We start from the raw sequence: 21084 nt of genomic DNA on the forward strand, positions 1-21084 counted from the left end.
TTGGGGTATTGGTAATTGAATATTTAGTCTTTGCCTTTTCAACACCATTTCCACACTTTCCGCAGATACTGTGGCGTCATCGATGCCAAGAATATTGGCCTAGTCACATCCATAGAGCGCATCGTCGAGTACGTCTTCATGCAGGCCCTTGCCTTTCCTAGCCTCGAGGGCGATGAAGAAGATGTCAGCTGTGGCCTCATCAAGGGACAGCTGCTTCCCGGACTACGCTCCTTTTGCAGCGCGTTGCGTGTCTGCGAACAGGTCTGCGATCATTACAATGTCTTTGCCGATGGCTGTGACATGTTCGATGGCTGCCTTGTGGTCGATGAGGTCAAGGACATGGCCAAGAATCAGCAGTTCTGCGCCCAACTGGAGGAGCGCGTCAACAACTGGTCCAAGGGCATACTCAAAATTCTCGGCGAGAGCGAGCAGTTGCGCAAGGAGAACGATCACAGTGGACCCCAGGATGAGCTCGAGTATTGGAAGAAACGCGGTGCGCAGTTCTCACAACTCTTAGCTCATCTGCAGGACAAGGAAGTGCAGTTCACGCTGCATTGCCTGTTCCTTGCCGGCTCACGTGTGATGCGGCAGTGGAAGGAAACCGATCGCAAGATCACTTTTTGCTACAACGAAGCGCGCGACAACTCTAAGTTTATTCAGGCCATGGAGACTTGTTGCCATTCACTATATCTCGACGATCCGGTCAGCATGAAGGAGTCCATCTTAAGTCTGCTGCAGACAGTGCGTCTCATCTATAGTGTATCTCAGTTCTACAACACTTCGGAGCGCACATCAGCGCTAATGGTCAAAGTAAGTGATAGCAATGAAGCGAAGTGCAACGCGTGACATCAGTAAGTCATAACTTGAACTTGAACCCGTGGGCAGCAAAATAAGCATGGAAATCAGCAAGAAAGCTGCAGCAGCTTGCAGGATGTTATCAAGTGGCTGACCTTTTGTCCTGAAATTGGCGACAGTTCTTGTTGTTTTCGTTTGTCGTTCATTGACGTAATGCAGCGTGGAAATGACTTCTTTTTATATTTGAGTTACGCATGCCACTTGCATAGTTATAGATTGAGAAAAACTAGAATGCGTTAAAGAATTAGGAATGAGTATAGAATACTACTTTCAAATTTAAAGCGACTTAATAATTTTCATGTTAACAAATTGTAAGAGGAATTCTTAGTAATTGAACTTTAATCATAGGAAAGAATCTATCTTAAGGATTATACATTTCCTAATAGAAGCATTCGTTAAGTTAAGTTAAAGCAAAAATCACAATTGGACCAATTGTTTTTTTTTCTTCACATATATTCTTTAATGTCAGATTATATTGTAATTTAATTTCTCATAATACTTGTTTCTTTTTCCACTACAGATTACCAATCAAATGATTGAAACTTGCAAATCCTACATCACTTGTCGCTGCAAAGAAACAATTTGGTCTCAGGATCGCAGTCTCATTCGCACCAAGCTGAGCAACTGCATTAAATTGAATCATATTTATCACGAAACCTACTATACAGTGAGGGAACAACCCTTTCTACCACATCAGACACCATTTGGATTCTCCGAGAACTTTGTATTCGGCAAGTTGCAAAAAGCACTTTTTATTCTCCAACTTATTTAAATATCTGCGATTGTAGGCAAATTTGATACGTTCTGCGAGCGTCTGTCGAAAATAATTAATATGTTTAATCTGATTGATGATTACAATCATTTGTTTGAGCGTCGCTTGGAGGGCTTGTTGCTTGGCGAGGCCCTTGAAGATGCTTCCAATCATTTTGAGGAGGCTAAGAAAGAAATCATATCCAAGAAATACGATTATCTCGATCATCGCAATGCCGATTTCAATGACGACTTTGATCGCTTCATAAACAAAACCGATTCCCTGAAGGATACGATTGCCACGCTGATCGAGCGTGACTTTGACACTGTCTGGGAGACGCCTCAGTGCATCCGCTTCTTGGTGCGCTTCGAGAAGGTCAGCGAGAAGATTCCGCTGACCCGCATGGATGAGAAGTACACGCGTATTCTGCGCTACGTGGAGAAAGAGGTGGACCGCATTCTCAAGACCTTTCGCAAGCAACGCGATGATCCTCCGCTCGCTCGAAATTTTCCCCCCATTGCGGGTCGCATTCACTGGTGTCGCGCTCTCAATTTGCATCTCACAGAGCTGATGGATGCAGTGATGGATCATGCTGTGCTCAGCACACAACCTCTAGCCAGAGACTTGGATGTGCGCTTTAATAATGTGCTCGGTGTGCTGCAGGAGTACGAGGACGAGATTGTTTCCATTTGGCTGGACCAGGATATTAGCGTGGCCGATGCTTGCCTATTGCAACCTCTGCTCTGCCTACAGGGCGACAGGTTGTTTGTGAATCTGCATCCCACAATTCCCTTGCTTATACGAGAGGCCAAGATGCTGGCCAAACTGAACATTGAGCTGCCTATTGTGGCTGCCACGCTGATGAGTCGTCATCAGTACTTCCTCACCATACAGGACTCATTAAATGTGAGTATTCACTGTCACTCTACTCCTCTCGCTCAACTCTCGCTCTTTCCCCATTTGCAGAGTCTTATCAAAATGTTCCTGTCAACGGTGAAGGCTGTCAAGCTGGAGGTGCGTCCTCTGTTTCTGCCACAGCTGGTGCGCTTGACGGCCATGTTGAAACCTGGTTTGCACAGCATCAATGTAAGTTCTCCTCCCCTGCCTGCTCCTTCTCGATGTATAACAATTGCTCTACCGCTTGTTGCAGTGGACAAACCAGAACTGGACACAATTCTATGAGCGTTGCAAACAGGCCATCGAAACGTTCGAAGTGTTGGTGGCTCGCGTGCACGACATCTACTCGAATCGCATACTCAACGTGCTGATGTGGATGCAGGATGTCTCACTGCAGATACTGCCAGCAGGTTGGTTCTGTTCTAATTGCTTAACGTCTCCCCTTTGGTTGCATGTTTAAATTTTATGCTCTTGGAAAACTTTTCACATTTGTTCCTGACGCAGACGATGAAATCTGGACAGTTGATGAATTTCTAGAGCGTAGCGAGGAGGCATGCAGGTGGGTTAACAGTTGCCTATTACTTGTTACCTGTCACCTTGGCGTGTGTATGTGTGTGTTTGTGTGTGTGTGTGTGGCATGTGGCAACAAAATTCTTTTGAACTTTTCGCAGCAGACGTCTTGTTAGACGTGGGGGATTGTGTGGTTGACTGTTGGCTTTTGTGTGATTTATTGGATTTATCAATTTTAATTTATGTATGAGCTTTTCAATTTGCATAGTTGAAAATGTGGCTACCTCAAAGGATTCTTTTCGCAATTCCCCCAAATAATACCCACTTGAAGTGTACACCAACAAAATTAAATTGAATAACTTTGCTTCTCCACATTCGAAAACATTTCTCAATCAGCAGGAACTAAAAGCTTTTTGTTTAATCAACCGAGTGTGCAAATATTATTAAAGTTTCCGTCTGCATCAACAGAAAAGCTGCCATTGAACTGAATCGTAAAAGTCAAATGGTCTCCGAGGCGGTCGAAGAAGTTTTAAATTTGGTGGACAAGGCGACGGAGACATTTAAGGAGATTGCTGGCGACGACGTGGTCACCTTGTTCGATGGTAAGTCATTCAATTGTCTCCCTTCGACTAAACTAAATGCAAATTGCAAATCCCTTCGTGGCCAAATAAAAAGCAACTCCTAAAGGTGATCAAACGGGCTCGGGGGGTCGTAAGGCGGAGGATGGCGCTGCAGCTGGCACTAGTTCGGGAGGTGCAGCAGCCTCGAGTGGCGCTGGAGCTGGTGCTGGAGGTCAACAGCAGGACTGGAGTATTTTGTGGTCGTGCTTTGAGAATCCCTTAACGCTGCTCTCTACCTCCGAGAGTCTGCCCAAGGGCATGCAGGTGAGTTGCAAGCAAAAGAAGAAGAATCTTTGAAAGTATTTCTGTAATTGTTATGGTATTTGGTCTCTGATAGGACATGGTCTGCAATGCCGTTGTCGAGATGCGTCGCTATTACAGCCGCAAGGTGATCGATGTGCTCATCAAGGTGATACGTGCGGCGCTGGACACGATGCGGCGTCGGTTCATCGCCGACGAGCACGAGACGGCAGCGAAGAAGCCGATCTTTGCGCTGCACGCGCAGCTGCAGATACCCAATGTGGTCATTAAGCCGAGTCTGGACGAGCTGCAGGATATATTGGTGACGGCTGGCAAGAATATCACGGGCATTGCGAAGGGTGTGGCGCAATGGACTAGCGGCAAGGATCCGCCGGTTCGTACCACACCACTGAATAGCTTCGCAATGTTCTCCAAAATCTTGTCTTACCAACCGCAGCAAGTTTCGATGACGGCGCAGCCGCGCGTCGGACGCAACCACACAGACGCTGCAGGCGGCGCAAAGAATCGACGCCGCAAGATCTATTGTCTGGCCTCCGAGGAGCGTCCCCAGATGCCGCACATGCTGAAGAGCTTCTACTCGGCCATCATGGACAACAAGGAGGTGGCCAAGGCTCTCAATCAGCTCTCCAGCTGCACGAAGAACGTCAAGCCCGAGATCCAAACGTACATCAAACGCTGGAAGCCGTATCATTTCCTTTGGAAAAACGATCGCACCACACGCCAGCTCATGGAGTTTGGTCTGCAACAGTTTGAATCGACTCTACGATGTCTGGCCGAATTGGATGCAAATCTGCTCGTTGAACCAGACATGGAGGTCTTTGGCCAGTGCGTGGCTGTGTATAATGAAAGGCTTAAGTATGGTTTGGCCATTGAGATCAAGTGTAAGTAGACCAGTTTAAATAATGAACTGAGAGGTTAAGTATTTGTTTGTCGTATGAAACTTCCTATTATTCGGTTATGTGGATATTAAGTTTACTACAAAGTATTCACTAATTCGAAGTGGACTGAAAAGTTTAATCACAGTCGAAGAGTTAGCGCTTTATCCAAATTGTGTGAAATGGTGAAGGGATATCTTAAATGCATTATTTACTATTGACAAATGTCAAACCGATTTCATTATAGCCATATATCCGTTAGTCTACTGTAATATTCAGTTTTAATCACAGTCGAAGAGTTAATGATTAGTTAGTTACTAACACAATAGTTTTGCATCATTCTAGACTTTAAGTATTTCATTGTTAAATAATTTCTAGAAAACGTTGCTTATTTTTTTTATTGCTAACCAAACATAAAATTACAAAAATATTTTAGTGAAATAATTTTTTAGATTTTAAAGACAAATTAATATTCAAATACATTCTAATAACTCTTTTAATTAACTAACAATTAAATACCTAACATTAAATTATTTTAAAAAGTTTATTATTTTAAAGTTATTAGTGGAGAAAAGTTTCTTAAATTGAAAATTCTTTTTACTAATCACAACATTGTTACGTCCTTTAATATTAAAGTTTAATGTGCTTTAACACTGATCTAAGGACTATCTGTCTCGTATGCCTATCAGTCAATCTCTACCCTCTTTATGAAGGGTCATAAAAATTCTAATACTTTTTTTTTTGCATTGCCAACACCTTTAACATTTATCAGCTTATCAGCCACAAATTTGACACCCACACGCAGTCACACAAACACACACACTCTCACACACAAACACATACACAGGGATAGAGACATAGACAAATACTCGCATGCAGAGGGAGCTATTCAAATTTATTGGTTTCCAATTAGGTAATCAAATTTATTTAACCGAATTAGACGCACAAAGGAAACGCCAAAAATAAATGCCCAAACGTAACGTTGTGGGAGCAACGAGAGAACGATATCGGCAACACATGACACAGGATATCTCTCATGTCTCGGTTGTAAATGCGAAAGCGAAAATGAAAATCAATTAGCCCCTACCCCCAATCCCTGCTCCAGGCTTCAGGCTTCAGGCTAAGGGGCCATAGGCCAGGCGAGACGCCTATTGATGGCTTGGCACGCATTGATTAATGGCCAACGATGTCCTTGGATATGTCTTGAGCATTAAACACCTTTGGTTGCGTCTATTTTTCTATTTTCAGCCTGCAACCATAAAATTGGCCAGGCGATGAAGAAGAAGTATAAGAAGGAAATGGACTATGTGTATGCGGTGATCAATGAAATGGATCGTAAACTCGACCGACCCATTCGTGACCTGGACGATGTACGCATGATAATGGAAACGCTGGGTAAGATACGTGAGCAAGAGGTGGACATGGAGCTGCGCATAGATCCCATTGAGGTGAGTCTGTCTAAATATGTATTCCATGCGAGATGCCGCATTCATTTGTCATGCTTTGCAGGAGGCGTTTAATGTGCTCACACGATACGAGGTGCAGGTGGAGCGGGAGCAGTTCGATTTAGTTGACAATTTGCGGGCAACGTTTCAGAATTTGCTGGCCGGAGCGCTGCAGGCGCAGGTGAAACTACTGGACATGCAGCCGGCGTTCCAGGGCGACTTGCGCAGCAATCTAGACAACTTTAAGCAGGATAAGATTGCATATGTGACGGAATATCGCACAGCGGGACCCATGCAGGCGGGTCTGACGCCGCGCGAAGCTTCCGATCGTCTGATATTGTTCCAGAATCGTTTTGAGGGCATGTGGCGCCGCCTGCAGACGTACCAAAGCGGCGAGGAACTCTTCGGTCTGCCACAGACCGATTATCCAGAGCTGGGCCAGATACGCAAGGAGCTCAATCTGCTGCAGAAACTGTATAAGCTCTATAACGATGTGATTGATAGGGTTAGCAGCTACTACGATATACCGTGGAATGAGGTGGACATCGAAGAGATCAACAATGAGTTGATGGAGTTCCAAAATCGTTGTCGCAAGCTCCCCAAGGGCCTCAAAGAGTGGCCCGCATTCCATGCTCTGAAGAAGACCATCGACGACTTCAATGACATGTGTCCGTTACTGGAGTTGATGGCGAATAAAGCCATGAAGCCACGCCATTGGCAACGGATCATGGATGTTACTCGCTACATCTTCGAGTTTGACTCGGAGGGTTTCTCGCTTAAGAACATACTCGAGGCGCCGCTGCTCAAGCACAAGGAGGACATCGAGGACATTTGCATTAGTGCCATGAAGGAGAAGGATATCGAGGCGAAGCTCAAGCAGGTGACCAACGAATGGTCCGTCCACGAACTGCAATTCATGAGCTTCAATAATCGCGGCGAACTTTTACTGCGCGGTGATACCACAGCCGAGACAATCGGCCAGCTAGAGGACAGCTTAATGGTCCTCGGTTCACTGCTATCAAATCGCTATAATGCGCCCTTTCGCAAGCAAATCCAGCAATGGGTCTACGATCTGTCCAACTCCAATGAGATACTGGAACGCTGGCTGCTCGTTCAAAACATGTGGGTCTATCTCGAGGCTGTATTCGTTGGCGGCGACATTGCCAAGCAGCTGCCCAAGGAGGCCAAACGGTTCTCCAAAATCGACAAATCCTGGCAAAAGATTATGCAGGTATTCCATGTTGTATTTATGCCTTGTGTCACAATTCTTTAAACATTTTCATTCAGCGCGCTCACGAGACTCCTGGTAAGTTTTCTTGAATTTTCTAATTTAATTAAATAACTTTTCTCTTTATAATAACAATTGCGGAATTCTTTCTTAAATGATATAATATTGTTATCAAAATACTTGAAAATAATCTATAATAATAAATAAACAGGCGTTGTGGCTTGTTGTGTGGGCGATGATCTGCTTAAGCAGCTTTTGCCCCATCTTCAGGAGCAGCTCGAGATTTGTCAGGTACAACCAACTAACAAGAATATGATTATGAATTTCTACTACAAAAACTATTTAAACAGCTTTCGAAAATGAAATTATTCAAATTATTTATTTTTATTCTTATAAAAAATTTAAAACATATTGATAAACCAATTGAAAATGCATTTTCAGCTTTTACTCGATCTCTTTCAGTAATATTTTTCACTAATTTTTTTAATTCACATTACTTAATTCTGCAGAAATCTTTGAGTGGTTATTTGGAACGCAAACGCATTATGTTTCCGCGTTTCTTCTTCGTTTCGGATCCAGCTCTGCTTGAAATTCTTGGCCAAGGATCCGATTCGCACACCATACAGAATCATTTACTAAACATATTCGATAATACCAAATGCGTCAAGTAAGTATACATAAATATAAAATTATGAAAAATTATGAAAAAACGAACTTTAACATTCAAATTAAATATTTTATAAAAAAAATAAAAGAAAACTATTATTTACTAATATCATACTAAAATATTGCTAATTATTCATGCATTGTATTGACTACAGATTCCATGATGTGGAATACAATAAAATGATGGCAATCATCAGCAGCGAGGGAGAGATGATACAGCTGGATCGTGCCATTCGAGCCGAGGGTTCGGTCGAGACATGGCTAACTCAATTGCTGGTCACAGCACAGCAGTCACTGCATTCGATCATTCGCACCGCATATGCGACAATAAACGATCCGAATTTCACGCTGCTAAGCTTCCTCGAGAAGGTGCCGGCACAAATCGGTTTATTGGGTATACAAATGATATGGACACGAGATGCAGAAATGGCTCTGATGCAGGCCAGACATGAGAGGAAGGTCATGTCAGAGACGAACAACAAGTTCCTAGAGATGCTCAACACCCTGATCGATCAAACCACGCGTAATCTATCCAAACGGGAACGCACCAATTTTGAAACTCTAATCACCATTCATGTGCATCAGCGGGACATCTTTGATATACTGGTACACACACTTCAACTTTACTTTAACATAAGCGAACCACTTACTCCTTCTATGCATCTTTTGTTTCAGTGTCGCATGAACATTAAGTCATCAAACGACTTTGAGTGGCTGAAGCAGTGTCGCTTCTACTTCAAAGAGGACTTGGACAAGACCTGGATATCTGTTACAGATGTCACATTCACCTATCAAAACGAATATCTTGGCTGCACAGATCGCTTAGTGATTACACCTCTTACGGATCGGTATGTCGTATTAAAGTTCGCCTCACTTGGCAGCATTTTTATAGTTAGATTTCATTATGCGACAATGTAATGGAATGTGTAACAGAGCAAGAGTAACTGCACAGACTTTGTCGAGTGTGTGGCTCTCTTTAAATTCAATTATAAAGTTTGTAGGTAAATTGCATTAAGGCGACAGCTTGGTTAAGTTGGTTTCTTCTTTTAGCTAAAAAATTAAACAATGGCACATATCAAGGACGATGTTTCATCAGTCTGTCCTTTATGGATATTATTTATATTCTTTCTTCCGACGAACTTTATAAGTTAGTTAACTATTTGCTTGTCCAATGCAATTAAAATGCTTCCCTTTTGCTACTGTCATATCGTGCGACTTGATTGGGCACAGACGGAGCGAGCAACAACATGAGATCAATTAATTTATTGTATTTACATTCCACGTGGCACGTGCAAAACTTTCGCATAGCTGCCGAAACATTCCTCGAGTGCGACTTGGCCACAATTCGTTTGCTGGGCAAACAAAACTCGCAGCATGCTCCAAAATTGGACCGGCCAGCACTTAAACAAGTTCAAAGTCGCGCTGCCAAACAGACAGCCGACAACTCGCAACGGCAGCAATGGAATCCTTTTTATGGCTCCAGTCCACGATTTGCAGCCCACGCAGGCCAGCGGCATAGAGAGGAGGAGAGACTTTTGCCGCCAGGACGATGACGTCGACGAAGAAGACGACGACGTTGACATGTTTCCAAAGATAAATTTCACTTAGCGGAATATAAATAAAGTTTTTGGACAGCAACACGTTGTCGAGTCCTGGCAAGTGACGGCATATTCCGCCAAATATCCAGAGGCAGTTTATATACTCTATGCAGCGGGTGCTACGCTTTCATTCGATGACTTTGTCTCGACTTAAAGTCATCCCCACACACAGTGTGTTCTGTAGTCATAGCACTTCTATCTGGGGCTTTTGCCATTACTGCCTCCTGTGTCTCATCTGTTTGCTTGTATCGCTTGGTCCTTGTGCCCAATTCCTGCCTGCACTCCATTGTTTATATCGCGCCTGCTTTGATATCCTTGTGTGGATGCCAAAGGGAATAGCTTAGCATTTGCCTGGGGTAGCACCTGCTTTAGCTAAATGGGCGCGAATAAAGTGGCGTATACGCAATTTTTCTTCATGTAAAGTTCAGCCGAGCTCAGCCTCAAAGGAAAACTGTGGCATTTCATATGAAAATAAAATATATTTGTACATTTTATAGAAGCATAAATATTTCCATAAAATGTGTCTTATTAATTTTTGGACTTTTGCATTTTAAATGCAATTGTCTCCCACTTCTGTTTCCTGTCTCTTCCTTTCAGTTGCTACATTACTCTGGCCCAAGCGCTCACCTTGAGTATGGGAGGCGCACCGTGCGGTCCTGCGGGTACTGGCAAAACGGAAACTGTAAAGGATATGGGCAAGACGTTGGCCAAGTATGTTGTCGTTTTTAATTGCTCCGATCAAATGGATTACAGGTACGAAGCCATGACCTACGCAAAGCACTTAAAATGCCACCCATATCGCTGAGAAACTCATTCAATTTTTACAGGGGCCTGGGACGCATCTATAAAGGTCTAGCCCAGTCCGGTAGCTGGGGCTGTTTCGATGAGTTCAATCGCATCGAGCTGCCCGTTCTCTCTGTGGCTGCCCAACAGGTTGCCGTTGTCCTCACCGCTAAGAAAGAGAAGAAAAAGACATTCCTCTTCACGGATGGCGACACGATTGAAATGAACCCTGAGTTTGGCATTTTCATAACCATGGTCTGAATGCTGATTCAACGCTATCAAAACTATGAGCACTCCCTGCACCTTTGCTCCATATTAGAGTCTATCACATTGCCAGTTAATGAGACTCTTAATTCAAATAGAACACTTTATCACGCACTCTCATGTGAGCTTAATTGCATTTTCCTCATAATTCACACTTATTTCATTAAGTTGCACAGCAAATTGCACATAATGTGCCTTTTTTTTTAGAGTGTGCGACATATGCAGTAGCAGAAGAGGCGTATAACAGCAGCACAGCTGAGGTGTATGGCTTTATAAATTGAATTGGCTTTTAATGTAGTTTCAGTTTTATGCCCAGCATGTTGAAAGTGCTAAAATTAGAGAGAGTAATAGAAGGGAGTGCATTATATTTAGAAGTTATTATTCGATTATAGGAAAGGATGTTGGGGATAATTCCTTATATTTTATAACTTTGAATAGCATGCCACTTTTGAGATTATATGTATACTCATATTTTAATATCTTATATAAGACAATATTAAGCTAGCAGTTATTATCTATAGTGTGTCTTTTATCGTACAATAAGATACGTTTATAGAGTATCTCATATTTGCTGTAATTCCCTTTATGTTATTTTATCCCTTTAAATAGCGCGTCACTTTTCAGTTTTATCCCAAAAAAGGCAACTCAATTTTAAAACGAATCATAATCAATATTCAGTCAAGTCACATTAAATGCTCCGAAAGAATAACGCCAAGCGCTTCGCCAAAAGGTCAAAGAAAAAACGTGACAGGCGCAAGGCTTTCAAGCCAAATTGATATTTATTAAATATACATATATGTTTTCTTTTATTTTCTTTACATTTTATCAAAATATGAACACTTTATAAAGAAGCGCGACAATCTGTGGCATCCTCACAGAGTCCCATTAAGGGAGCGAGGGTGAAATAAAGGCACAGCGATTTTTCGCAATGCGACGTTATTAGTCATGTAAAATTTAGCTCAATATGAGTGATAATAAAATTGACAATAACAGCCTACACGTAAGAAAGAAAGGGAAAGACTCCCCCCACATTGAGGCCACAAAAGAGCACAAATTGTTAGCTAGACTCAATGTGTTTACATTTTGATGAGGCTTTTGTGGCAGCCGCACATCGTCTGGCAGAGCATAGTCAAAATGTGATTATTTCGGGCTTTTAGATCACTAAATGGAAGCTATTCGTTTTTGTTTGCCATAACGTGAACATTTTCGAGTGCCGCATTTTAATTACCGATGACGCCAACCAAACCAACTATTTTGCTGTAGTAATGCGATTAGCTTGCATACGTCGATGACGATGATGATGATGATAATGATGCTCGCTGTTCGCTATTCGCTGCTAATGGCAGTCAGTTCTACTCATTTTAGACACCCACTCACATTTGCATTCATTCAGATTCATACCTATGAATGTTTATCCACTTAGTCGGTTATTCATTGTTGTTTGTCGGTTGTCCGTTGCTCGGGTCGTATGCGCAATTTTAATTTGCACATTGAATTATTGGTCTCATTTATGTAACATTTTTAGACCCTCGCTTGCATTTAATTTTAATGAAACATTATGTGACAATCCCGCTACACACATGCTCTCACACACACATGCACATACTGTCATAATACAAATACACACACACTGGATTTTCGTTGCGTGTTGTGGCCGTGTGTGTGTGTGTTTGTGTCAGTTTATTGGCTAAATCCTTTGTTGTGGCTACGTTGTTTATTTATGTAAAAAGTAGGCAAAAGCGACAGCAGCGGGTGGTGAGTGTAGGAAGGCACCAAACAAAAACGCTTGTCACTTACTTTGGCCAAGCCCAACTCCCTCTGCAACCGGTTAACTAACTGGTAGCTGGTAGCTGGCAACTGTTGCCTCCACCACACATTGACTATGTTTACATTTGGATTAGCGAGCAGGGAAATCGATTGAGTTCCCATTTTTTTCGCTAGTTTCTACAAACGTTGCTCATATCAAATGTCCACCATAAATTGACAAATGAGTTTTCACTTTTGGTTACACGGTTCAATTTTTTGAGCTAACGAGTCGATTGCCAGACAGGATAATATTCCGTGTACATTTGTCAGTAACCTGCTACTAATTTGATGGGATTTGAGGCCATTTCTGTTGAATTCCACTTGGGAAATGGCCAATGACACCACACGAGGCGGACATACTTGCAAATTACGTATACGTATTCTATAACCTGTTCGTCATACGAGCATGGCAAGTAAATCGCTTATATTTGTCTTTACTCTTTGAATTTCGAAGAATAATTGCTGAGACATCGAACAATCTTTTTATGCTATTTAAAGATAATGGAAAGGGATTCTATAGACTGCTTATATGTGTGAATTTTATAACTTGTGTGATTATCAAACACTTGATTTGCCAAAAGAAATGTTAATGTCTTAGTAATATGTTACATATTTTCAAATTTCTTGATTGAATTATTTTCTATGGTATATTTTAATTATATGTAAATGGGATTTTATGCCATTAACTAGTTGTCGGTTCAACGTTTTTATCAGTTATTAACCAATAATAGGCTAATTATTGGTTCTTTGATATATTAATGGATATCTAATGTTATTCGATGTTATCTATCTTCTAATTTTTGTATTTCCCAAAAAGCACATTTGATCTTTAGTATATTAATGCTCAAAAAACTCACACTACTTACTCTTAATTTACGTTGTTTAACTTTGAACCTTGCTAGCACGGTTTCTAAAATCAATCAGATATTATTTGAAATGATGTCCATTAAAATCGCAGAGGCAGAGAGTATTTTCTCAATTTAACTGCAGACAACTTAAACTGCGCTTGTTTCGAACATTCACTTAGCTATCTGGTAGCTTTTGAAATATTTTCTATCAAATTATTGGAATAGCTAGCAGGTGCACTCATCTCACAGCTCCTCTCAGCGCTAACTGAGTGATTGTCGAGCACATAAGTAGAGTGAGTTCGAGAGCGAGTGCGACTATGATAAATCAATTTGTATTTGATAAACTTATTGATGGCTGCGAGTCATGCGAATACGTGTAACTCGCAGATGCATCAAAATGTTCAGCCAAATGCGGAGGATGCTGCAGAGCAAAGTGCGGAAAATAGAACATAGTTGTGTTTAGTTTAGAGTAGTTGGTTACTATGTATCTATACACGGTTATGCGCTTACTTTACACAATATTTGCAAGCATTCATTATTTATTTACTCGACACAAATACCAAGCACACACACATACGGAACAAGGTAAAGAGAATTCAAATGTTTACCCACTTGGCATACAGAATCCAGGATACGCTGGTCGCAAAGAGTTGCCGGAGAACTTGAAAATCCAATTTCGTACAGTGGCCATGATGGTGCCGGATAGACAGATTATTATAAGGGTTAAGCTAGCTAGTTGCGGATTTCTGGAGAACATCACGCTGGCACGCAAATTCTATACCCTGTACAAGCTCTGCGAAGAGCAGCTGACCAAACAAGTCCACTATGACTTTGGTCTGAGAAATATATTATCCGTGCTGCGCACATTGGGAGCTGCCAAACGTCGGAACTCTAAGGATAGCGAGAGTACGATTGTGATGCGGGTCCTGCGCGACATGAATCTGTCCAAGCTGATTGACGACGACGAGCCACTATTCATTTCGCTGGTGTCGGACTTGTTTCCCAATCAGGTAAGCTAACAGTACTCTTTAACCCTTTAAACGCACACACTAACTGAAAGTACTTGCACTGCACAGACTCTCGAAAAGACCAACTACCCTGAGCTGGAGGCGGCGATACTCCAGCAAACAGAAGAGGCTAGTCTGGTCTACCATCCTCCGTGGGTTCTCAAACTAATACAGCTCTACGAGACACAGAATGTGCGGCACGGCATCATGACTTTGGGCCCAAGTGGAGCAGGCAAAAGTACCTGCATACACACTCTCATGAAGGCCATGACACAGATGGGTGACAGTCATCGCGAGATGCGCATGAATCCAAAGGCCATAACAGCGGCTCAGATGTTTGGTCGCCTCGATGTGGCCACCAATGATTGGACCGATGGCATCTTCTCTGCCTTGTGGCGCAAGACACTTAAGCTCAAGGCAGGCGAACATGTCTGGCTGGTGCTAGACGGACCTGTAGACAGCATTTGGATAGAGAACTTGAACTCTGTGCTGGATGATAACAAAACGCTGACGCTGGCCAACGGCGATCGTCTGACAATGGCGCCCACTGTGAAAATCATCTTCGAGCCGCACAACATTGACAATGCCTCACCGGCAACGGTGTCACGCAATGGCATGGTTTACATGAGCTCATCCGGCCTGGACTCGCGACCCAGTAAGCGATGAGTCTGAACTAAGGATATGCATATATGTAATTAATCATTTATTCTCTGTGCAGTTGTTCAAGCTTGGCTGAAGAATCGCGCACCTGGCGAGAAGTCGACATTCTCGCAATTGTTTGATCAGACCTTTGTCGACGTTTACAACTGGGGAGTGCAGATGGTAAAGCTGCAGATGCCGGTGCTGCAGTGCAACATAGTGCAGCAGATGCTGTTCATACTCGAGGGACTCATTCCCTCGAAGAAGGACGACGAGCAGGCTGTCAGTCTGTCCAGCAAGGAAAGCCAAGATGGTAAGTGATTTTGCCCTTACCAGCGGTCTACGTGGTTAAGATGTGCCCCATCCAACGTAATTTCCCAACTGCTGGCGGTTCGCTTCCAAGTCAGAGCAAAGCAAATACCAAAAAACAACCAACAAACAAACAAAAATTATTCAATCATTTTCAGCAGCAAAGCGTTTTGAGCATCAAAAGCAACTCGAAGAAGCGCGACGGCAATCGATTGGCAGTCAGATTGTCGGTAAAGTATAACAAAATCAGTCGAAACATAATAACAACGTCTATCTATATCTAACTATTCGTAAAACTGTTCTCGTAGAGCTAACTTCTGCTTGTGTGTGTCTCGGCAGCGCGACTAAAACTGGAGTTGAAAGATCCCAAAGCTCCTAGACTCCTACTAATTTGCACCCCTTTCTATCCTATATACTTTATTGTGACGTAAAGATGTCTGTAGTCGTGGCATCTTTGCTCTATGTGTTTGTCTAACGTAATTGTTGTAGTCGTCCTTGTGTAGATCCTGTGTCATTGTCTCCTTACTAACATCCTTAGCTACTCGTTCTTGTATATAAATATAGCTTTCCTATTTGTACTTCCATGTCGTATTCGTCTCGTATTCCTTATTAGTGCTGGAAATAAAATTGAAGTTGTTTTCGAAGCGTAGACAAAATCAATGAAATTTTGATCAATTTAATATTTAAACTAATAATCTGATACGATTAAAAATTAATTCTATGTACCGAAATCAATTTGATCCAGCTCTACTTCTAATTTGTCTTGTGTCTATGTGTTACGCAAACAAAGCCTTCACATGTTTAATGTTATACCTTAATGCAAATGTGCGTTCATCACCTTTTCACAGAGGACTTGGCCGAGGAGAGCGCTCCGGAGGAGAAGGAGGATACATGCACCCCAGAGCACTTGCACCGCTTGTATGTTTTCGCGCTGGCCTGGGGTCTGGGCGGGTATCTCTCGACTAGTGATCGCGTTAAAATGAATCTGTATGTTAAGGAATCGTTTCCGCAATTGGACTACCCCAAGGGTAGTGCCCATGAGAATACAATATTTGACTTTTTCGTTTCTCCAACGGGCGTGTGGCAGTCGTGGAAGACGCTCGTTACACCCTACATGTATCCGGAGCTTTCCACACCGGACTATTTAAGCATTCTGGTGCCCATTGTGGATAATGTGCGTATCGACTATCTGATTGGCACCATTGCCAATCAGGAGCGCGCCGTGATGGTCATTGGCGAACAGGGCACGGGCAAAACGGTCATTATGAAGAACTTCATGAAGAAAATGAACATTGAGACGTATATGGGAAGATCATTCAACTTCTCATCGGCAACCAGTCCGTATCAGTTTCAGCGCACAATCGAAAGCTATGTGGAGAAGCGAGTTGGTGTGACATTCGGGCCACCCGGTGGCCGCAAACTGATCGTGTTCATTGACGACATCAATTTGCCGGAGATCAATGAGTGGGGTGATCAAATAACCAACGAGATTGTGCGCCAGTCCATGGACATGAAGGGCTTCTACAGTCTGGAAAAGCCCGGCGATTTCACCACCATTGTCGATGTGCAATATGTGGCAGCGATGGGACTGCCCGGTGGCGGACGCAACGATATACCTTCGCGGTTGAAACGACAGTTTTGTGTGTTCAACTGCAACATACCCGACAACGACTCCATTGATAAGATCTTCCGCGTTATCGGTGAGGGTCACTACAATGCCAAGCGTGGCTTTGTGCCCGAGGTTCGCAATCTGGTCAAGAAATTGATATTAGTGACACGTCACCTATGGCAGCGCACACGAGAAAAACTATTGCCTACGCCGGCCAAATTCCACTACGTATTCAGTCTGCGCGATTTGTCGCGTATCTGGCAGGGCATGGTTGGCACCTTATCCACAGTGATCACCGCGGAAAGTGTGCTCATGTCATTGTGGAAGCATGAGTGCACGCGCGTCTTTGCCGATCGTTTCACCACGTTCCAGGACAAGGAGTGGTTCGGCTCAGAGTTGGCCGCGCTAGTGCGCGAGGAGCTGGGCGAGTCCCATTCCCAAATGATCATACCGAATCCGGTGTTTGTTGACTTCATGCGGGACGCCCCCGAGCCGACTGGCGAGGAGGGTGAGGACACTGACATGGAATTGCCCAAAGTCTACGAACCGGTGAACTCTCATAACTCGTATGAAGCGCTACGCGAGCGTCTCGTTATGTTTCTCGCCCAATTCAATGAGATGGTGCGAGGCTCCGGAATGGATTTGGTGTTCTTCCCCGATGCAATGCTGCATTTGGTGAAGATCTCCCGCATCATTCGGCATCCGAGAGGCAACGTCATGCTGGTCGGGGTCGGCGGTTCTGGAAAACAGTCGCTGACGAAATTGGCATCATTCATTGCCGGCTACAAGACATTCCAAATTGCGTTGACGCGTTCGTACAATGTGGCCAATTTTCTAGAGGACCTAAAGCTGCTCTATCGCACCTGCGGCGTTCAGGGCAAGGGCACGACCTTTCTCTTCACTGACATGGATATCAAAGAGGAAGGTTTCCTCGAGTATCTCAACAATATACTCTCGAGCGGCGTCATATCAAATCTATTCTCGCGCGATGAGCAGGCCGAAATCGTGCAGGAGTTGACGCCGGTCATGAAACGCGAGAATCAACGCAAAACAGCGACCCCGGAGAGTGTGATGGAATTCTTTTTGGCACGCACCTGCACCAATTTGCATGTGGCATTCTGTTTCTCGCCCGTGGGTGAGACGTTCCGGTCGCGGGTGCAACGCTTTCCCGCCTTGGTCTCCGGCTGCACCATCGATTGGCTGCATCCGTGGCCCAAGGACGCATTGGTCTCGGTTGCCAGACACTTTCTCAGCCACTTCGAGATTGAGTGTACACCGGCTGTCAAAGAAGAGCTGGTTAATGCGCTCGGCTCCATTCAGGATATTGTCGCCGAAACATCGCAGGAATATTTCCAGCGATTCCGTCGCGCCACTCACGTGACACCCAAGTCTTATCTGAACTTCATAGCCGGCTACAAGAACATTTACCAGCTGAAGCAGCAAGAGCTGCGCGATGGTGTGGAGAAGATGGATACGGGTTTGGAGAAACTGAAAGAGGCTTCCGCCTCGGTTGAGATCCTTAAGAAAGACCTAGTCGTCATGGAGGAAGAGCTTGTCGAAGCCTCCAAGAACGCTGAATCTGTGCTAGTTGAGGTTACCGAGCGTGCTATGCAAGCGGAGATTGTCAAGAATCAGGTGCTCATCGTCAAGGACAAGGCTGAAGCTCTCGTCGCCTGCATTGCCAACGAAAAAGCGCTGGCTGAGGAGAAGCTGGAGGCAGCCAAGCCCGCTCTCGAGGAGGCTGAGAATGCCCTTAATACCATCAAGCCGGCGCACATTGCCACAGTGCGTAAGTTAGGCAGACCACCGCATCTTATCATGCGCATCATGGATTGCGTGCTAATCCTGTTTAAGCGCAAGCTGCATCCCTGCATTCCCGACTCGGGCACGCCGTGTCCGAAGCCCTCTTGGCAGGAATCCCTCAAGGTGCGCATCCACTTATCTCTAATTTTAACTAATCCTCTGCCATCCTTAGATGATGGCTAGTGCCACGTTCCTGCTGCAGCTGCAGAACTATCCCAAGGACACAATCAACGACGAGATGATCGATCTGCTGCAACCCTACTTCCGCATGGAAGACTATAACATGGACATGGCGCGTCGTGTGTGCGGAGATGTTGCCGGTCTACTCTCCTGGACCAAGGCCATGTCTTTCTTCCACAGCGTCAACAAGGAGGTGCTGCCTCTAAAGGCGAACCTCACGTTGCAGGAGGCGCGTCTCAAGGTAAGTTCAACACGTTGGGTGGGCAAACATTTGATTTTTATTATCGCAGCTCGCCATGGACGATCTGGCTGGTGCCGAGGAGCAGCTGCGTGAGCGCGAGGAGGCTCTGCAGGCTGTCAAGGATCAATACGATAAGGCGGTGGGCGAGAAACAACGCCTCATGGATGCGGCCAATGTCTGCTTGCGTAAGATGACAGCGGCAACGGCTCTGATCAATGGCCTGTCAGACGAGAAGCATCGCTGGACGAATCAGAGCAAGGAATTCAAGATACAGTTGGGCAAGCTAGTGGGCGATGTGCTGCTGGCCACCGGTTTCCTCTCTTACTGCGGTCCCTACAATCAGGAGTTTCGCGCTAATCTCATACGCACCTGGATGGGCATACTTAAGCAGAAGGCCATTCCTTTCACCACTGGCCTCAACATCATCAATATGCTAGTGGACTCGTCCACAGTATCGGAGTGGACATTGCAAGGGTTGCCCAACGATGATTTATCCGTACAAAATGCCTTGATAGCCACGAAATCCAGCAGCTATCCGCTATTGGTTGATCCACAAACGCAAGGCAAGATATGGATCAAGTGCAAGGAGGATCGTAATGAGCTGCAGATCACCTCGCTGAATCACAAATACTTCCGCACACATCTAGAGGACTCGCTGTCTTTGGGCAGGCCGCTGCTGATTGAGGATGTGGGCATCGATCTAGATCCGGTTATCGACAATGTGCTCGAGAAGAACTTTATCAAGTCGGGCAGTATTGAAAAGGTACTGGTGGGCGATAAGGAGTGCGATGTGATGCCGGGATTCATGCTATACATCACCACAAAGCTGCCCAATCCAGCCTTCAGCCCCGAGGTCAGTGCCAAGACCTCAATCATCGACTTTACAGTGACAATGCGTGGTCTGGAGGATCAATTGCTGGGACGTGTCATACTCATGGAGAAGTCCGACTTGGAAGCAGAGCGTGTGGCGCTCTTCGAGACGGTGATGCAGAATCAGCGAAACATGAAGGAACTCGAGGCAAATCTCTTATTGCGCTTGAGTTCATCGCAGGGCTCCTTGGTGGACGATGAGGCGCTCATCGAGGTGCTGCGTGTCACCAAAACCACAGCCGAGGAAGTTAATCAGAAACTTAAAATCTCAGAGGTGACCGAACGCAAGATCATGAAGGCCCGCGAAGAATTCCGCGCAGTGGCCAAGCGAGGATCGATCCTCTACTTTTTAATTGTCGAGATGAGCAATGTAAATGCCATGTACCAGAATTCTCTTAAACAGTTCCTCGTCATATTCAACAACTCAATCACAAAGTCCACCAAGTCGAGCATCACCGAGGAGCGCATCAACATCATTCTACGCTATCTTACCTACGAGGTTTACAAGTTTACCAATCGCAGTCTCTATGAGCGGCATAAGCAACTCTTCACCTTGATGCTGGCCATCAAGATTGATTATCACAATGGCAACATCAGCCATGAGGAATTCTTGACATTTATTAAAGGTGGTGCTTCCTTGGACTTGAACGCTGTGGCACCAAAACCGTTCCGTTGGATTCTGGATATCACTTGGTTGAATCTGGTGGAGATAAGCAAACTAGAGACATTTTCTACGGTGCTGCAGATCATTGAGCTGAATGAGCGTGACTGGCGCAGCTGGTATGAGTGTGAGAAGCCAGAGAACGAGGAGATACCTTGTGGATATAATGCAGTGCTGGACAGCTTCCGCAAGCTACTGCTTATACGTTCCTGGTGCCCAGATCGCACCATTTCCCAGGCGAAGAAGTACATTGAAGGTAAGCGAATGCATCATTTTTTATATTCAACATTACAATTTATTATACATCTACCGATGTCATTCCTCCTTTCTTAATAACTATAATGGTGAGATAGACCAA

At 44.3% G+C, this 21084-nt stretch overlaps 1 protein-coding gene across 1 annotated transcript in view; it reads left to right on the forward strand.

Moving 5' to 3' along the window:
- The window catches only part of LOC117575420 (dynein axonemal heavy chain 5), a 31361-nt gene that overhangs the window by 2169 nt on the left and 8108 nt on the right, over nucleotides 1–21084 (forward strand). Inside the window, exons 5-29 of the mRNA XM_052007762.1 lie at nucleotides 66–810; nucleotides 1376–1586; nucleotides 1644–2512; nucleotides 2573–2692; nucleotides 2757–2913; nucleotides 3008–3062; nucleotides 3482–3615; nucleotides 3689–3897; nucleotides 3971–4267; nucleotides 4331–4775; nucleotides 6018–6217; nucleotides 6279–7445; nucleotides 7502–7520; nucleotides 7654–7733; nucleotides 7952–8109; nucleotides 8264–8714; nucleotides 8784–8956; nucleotides 10304–10459; nucleotides 10534–10744; nucleotides 14031–14417; nucleotides 14484–15069; nucleotides 15133–15366; nucleotides 16211–18897; nucleotides 18947–19195; nucleotides 19245–20982. Of these exons, the coding sequence (XP_051863722.1) occupies nucleotides 66–810; nucleotides 1376–1586; nucleotides 1644–2512; nucleotides 2573–2692; nucleotides 2757–2913; nucleotides 3008–3062; nucleotides 3482–3615; nucleotides 3689–3897; nucleotides 3971–4267; nucleotides 4331–4775; nucleotides 6018–6217; nucleotides 6279–7445; nucleotides 7502–7520; nucleotides 7654–7733; nucleotides 7952–8109; nucleotides 8264–8714; nucleotides 8784–8956; nucleotides 10304–10459; nucleotides 10534–10744; nucleotides 14031–14417; nucleotides 14484–15069; nucleotides 15133–15366; nucleotides 16211–18897; nucleotides 18947–19195; nucleotides 19245–20982 (11738 nt within the window). The remainder of the gene's footprint in view (nucleotides 1–65; nucleotides 811–1375; nucleotides 1587–1643; nucleotides 2513–2572; nucleotides 2693–2756; nucleotides 2914–3007; nucleotides 3063–3481; nucleotides 3616–3688; nucleotides 3898–3970; nucleotides 4268–4330; nucleotides 4776–6017; nucleotides 6218–6278; nucleotides 7446–7501; nucleotides 7521–7653; nucleotides 7734–7951; nucleotides 8110–8263; nucleotides 8715–8783; nucleotides 8957–10303; nucleotides 10460–10533; nucleotides 10745–14030; nucleotides 14418–14483; nucleotides 15070–15132; nucleotides 15367–16210; nucleotides 18898–18946; nucleotides 19196–19244; nucleotides 20983–21084) is intronic.

Source organism: Drosophila albomicans, chromosome 2R (assembly GCF_009650485.2).
Source record: "Drosophila albomicans strain 15112-1751.03 chromosome 2R, ASM965048v2, whole genome shotgun sequence".
Lineage (NCBI taxonomy): Eukaryota > Metazoa > Arthropoda > Insecta > Diptera > Drosophilidae > Drosophila > Drosophila albomicans.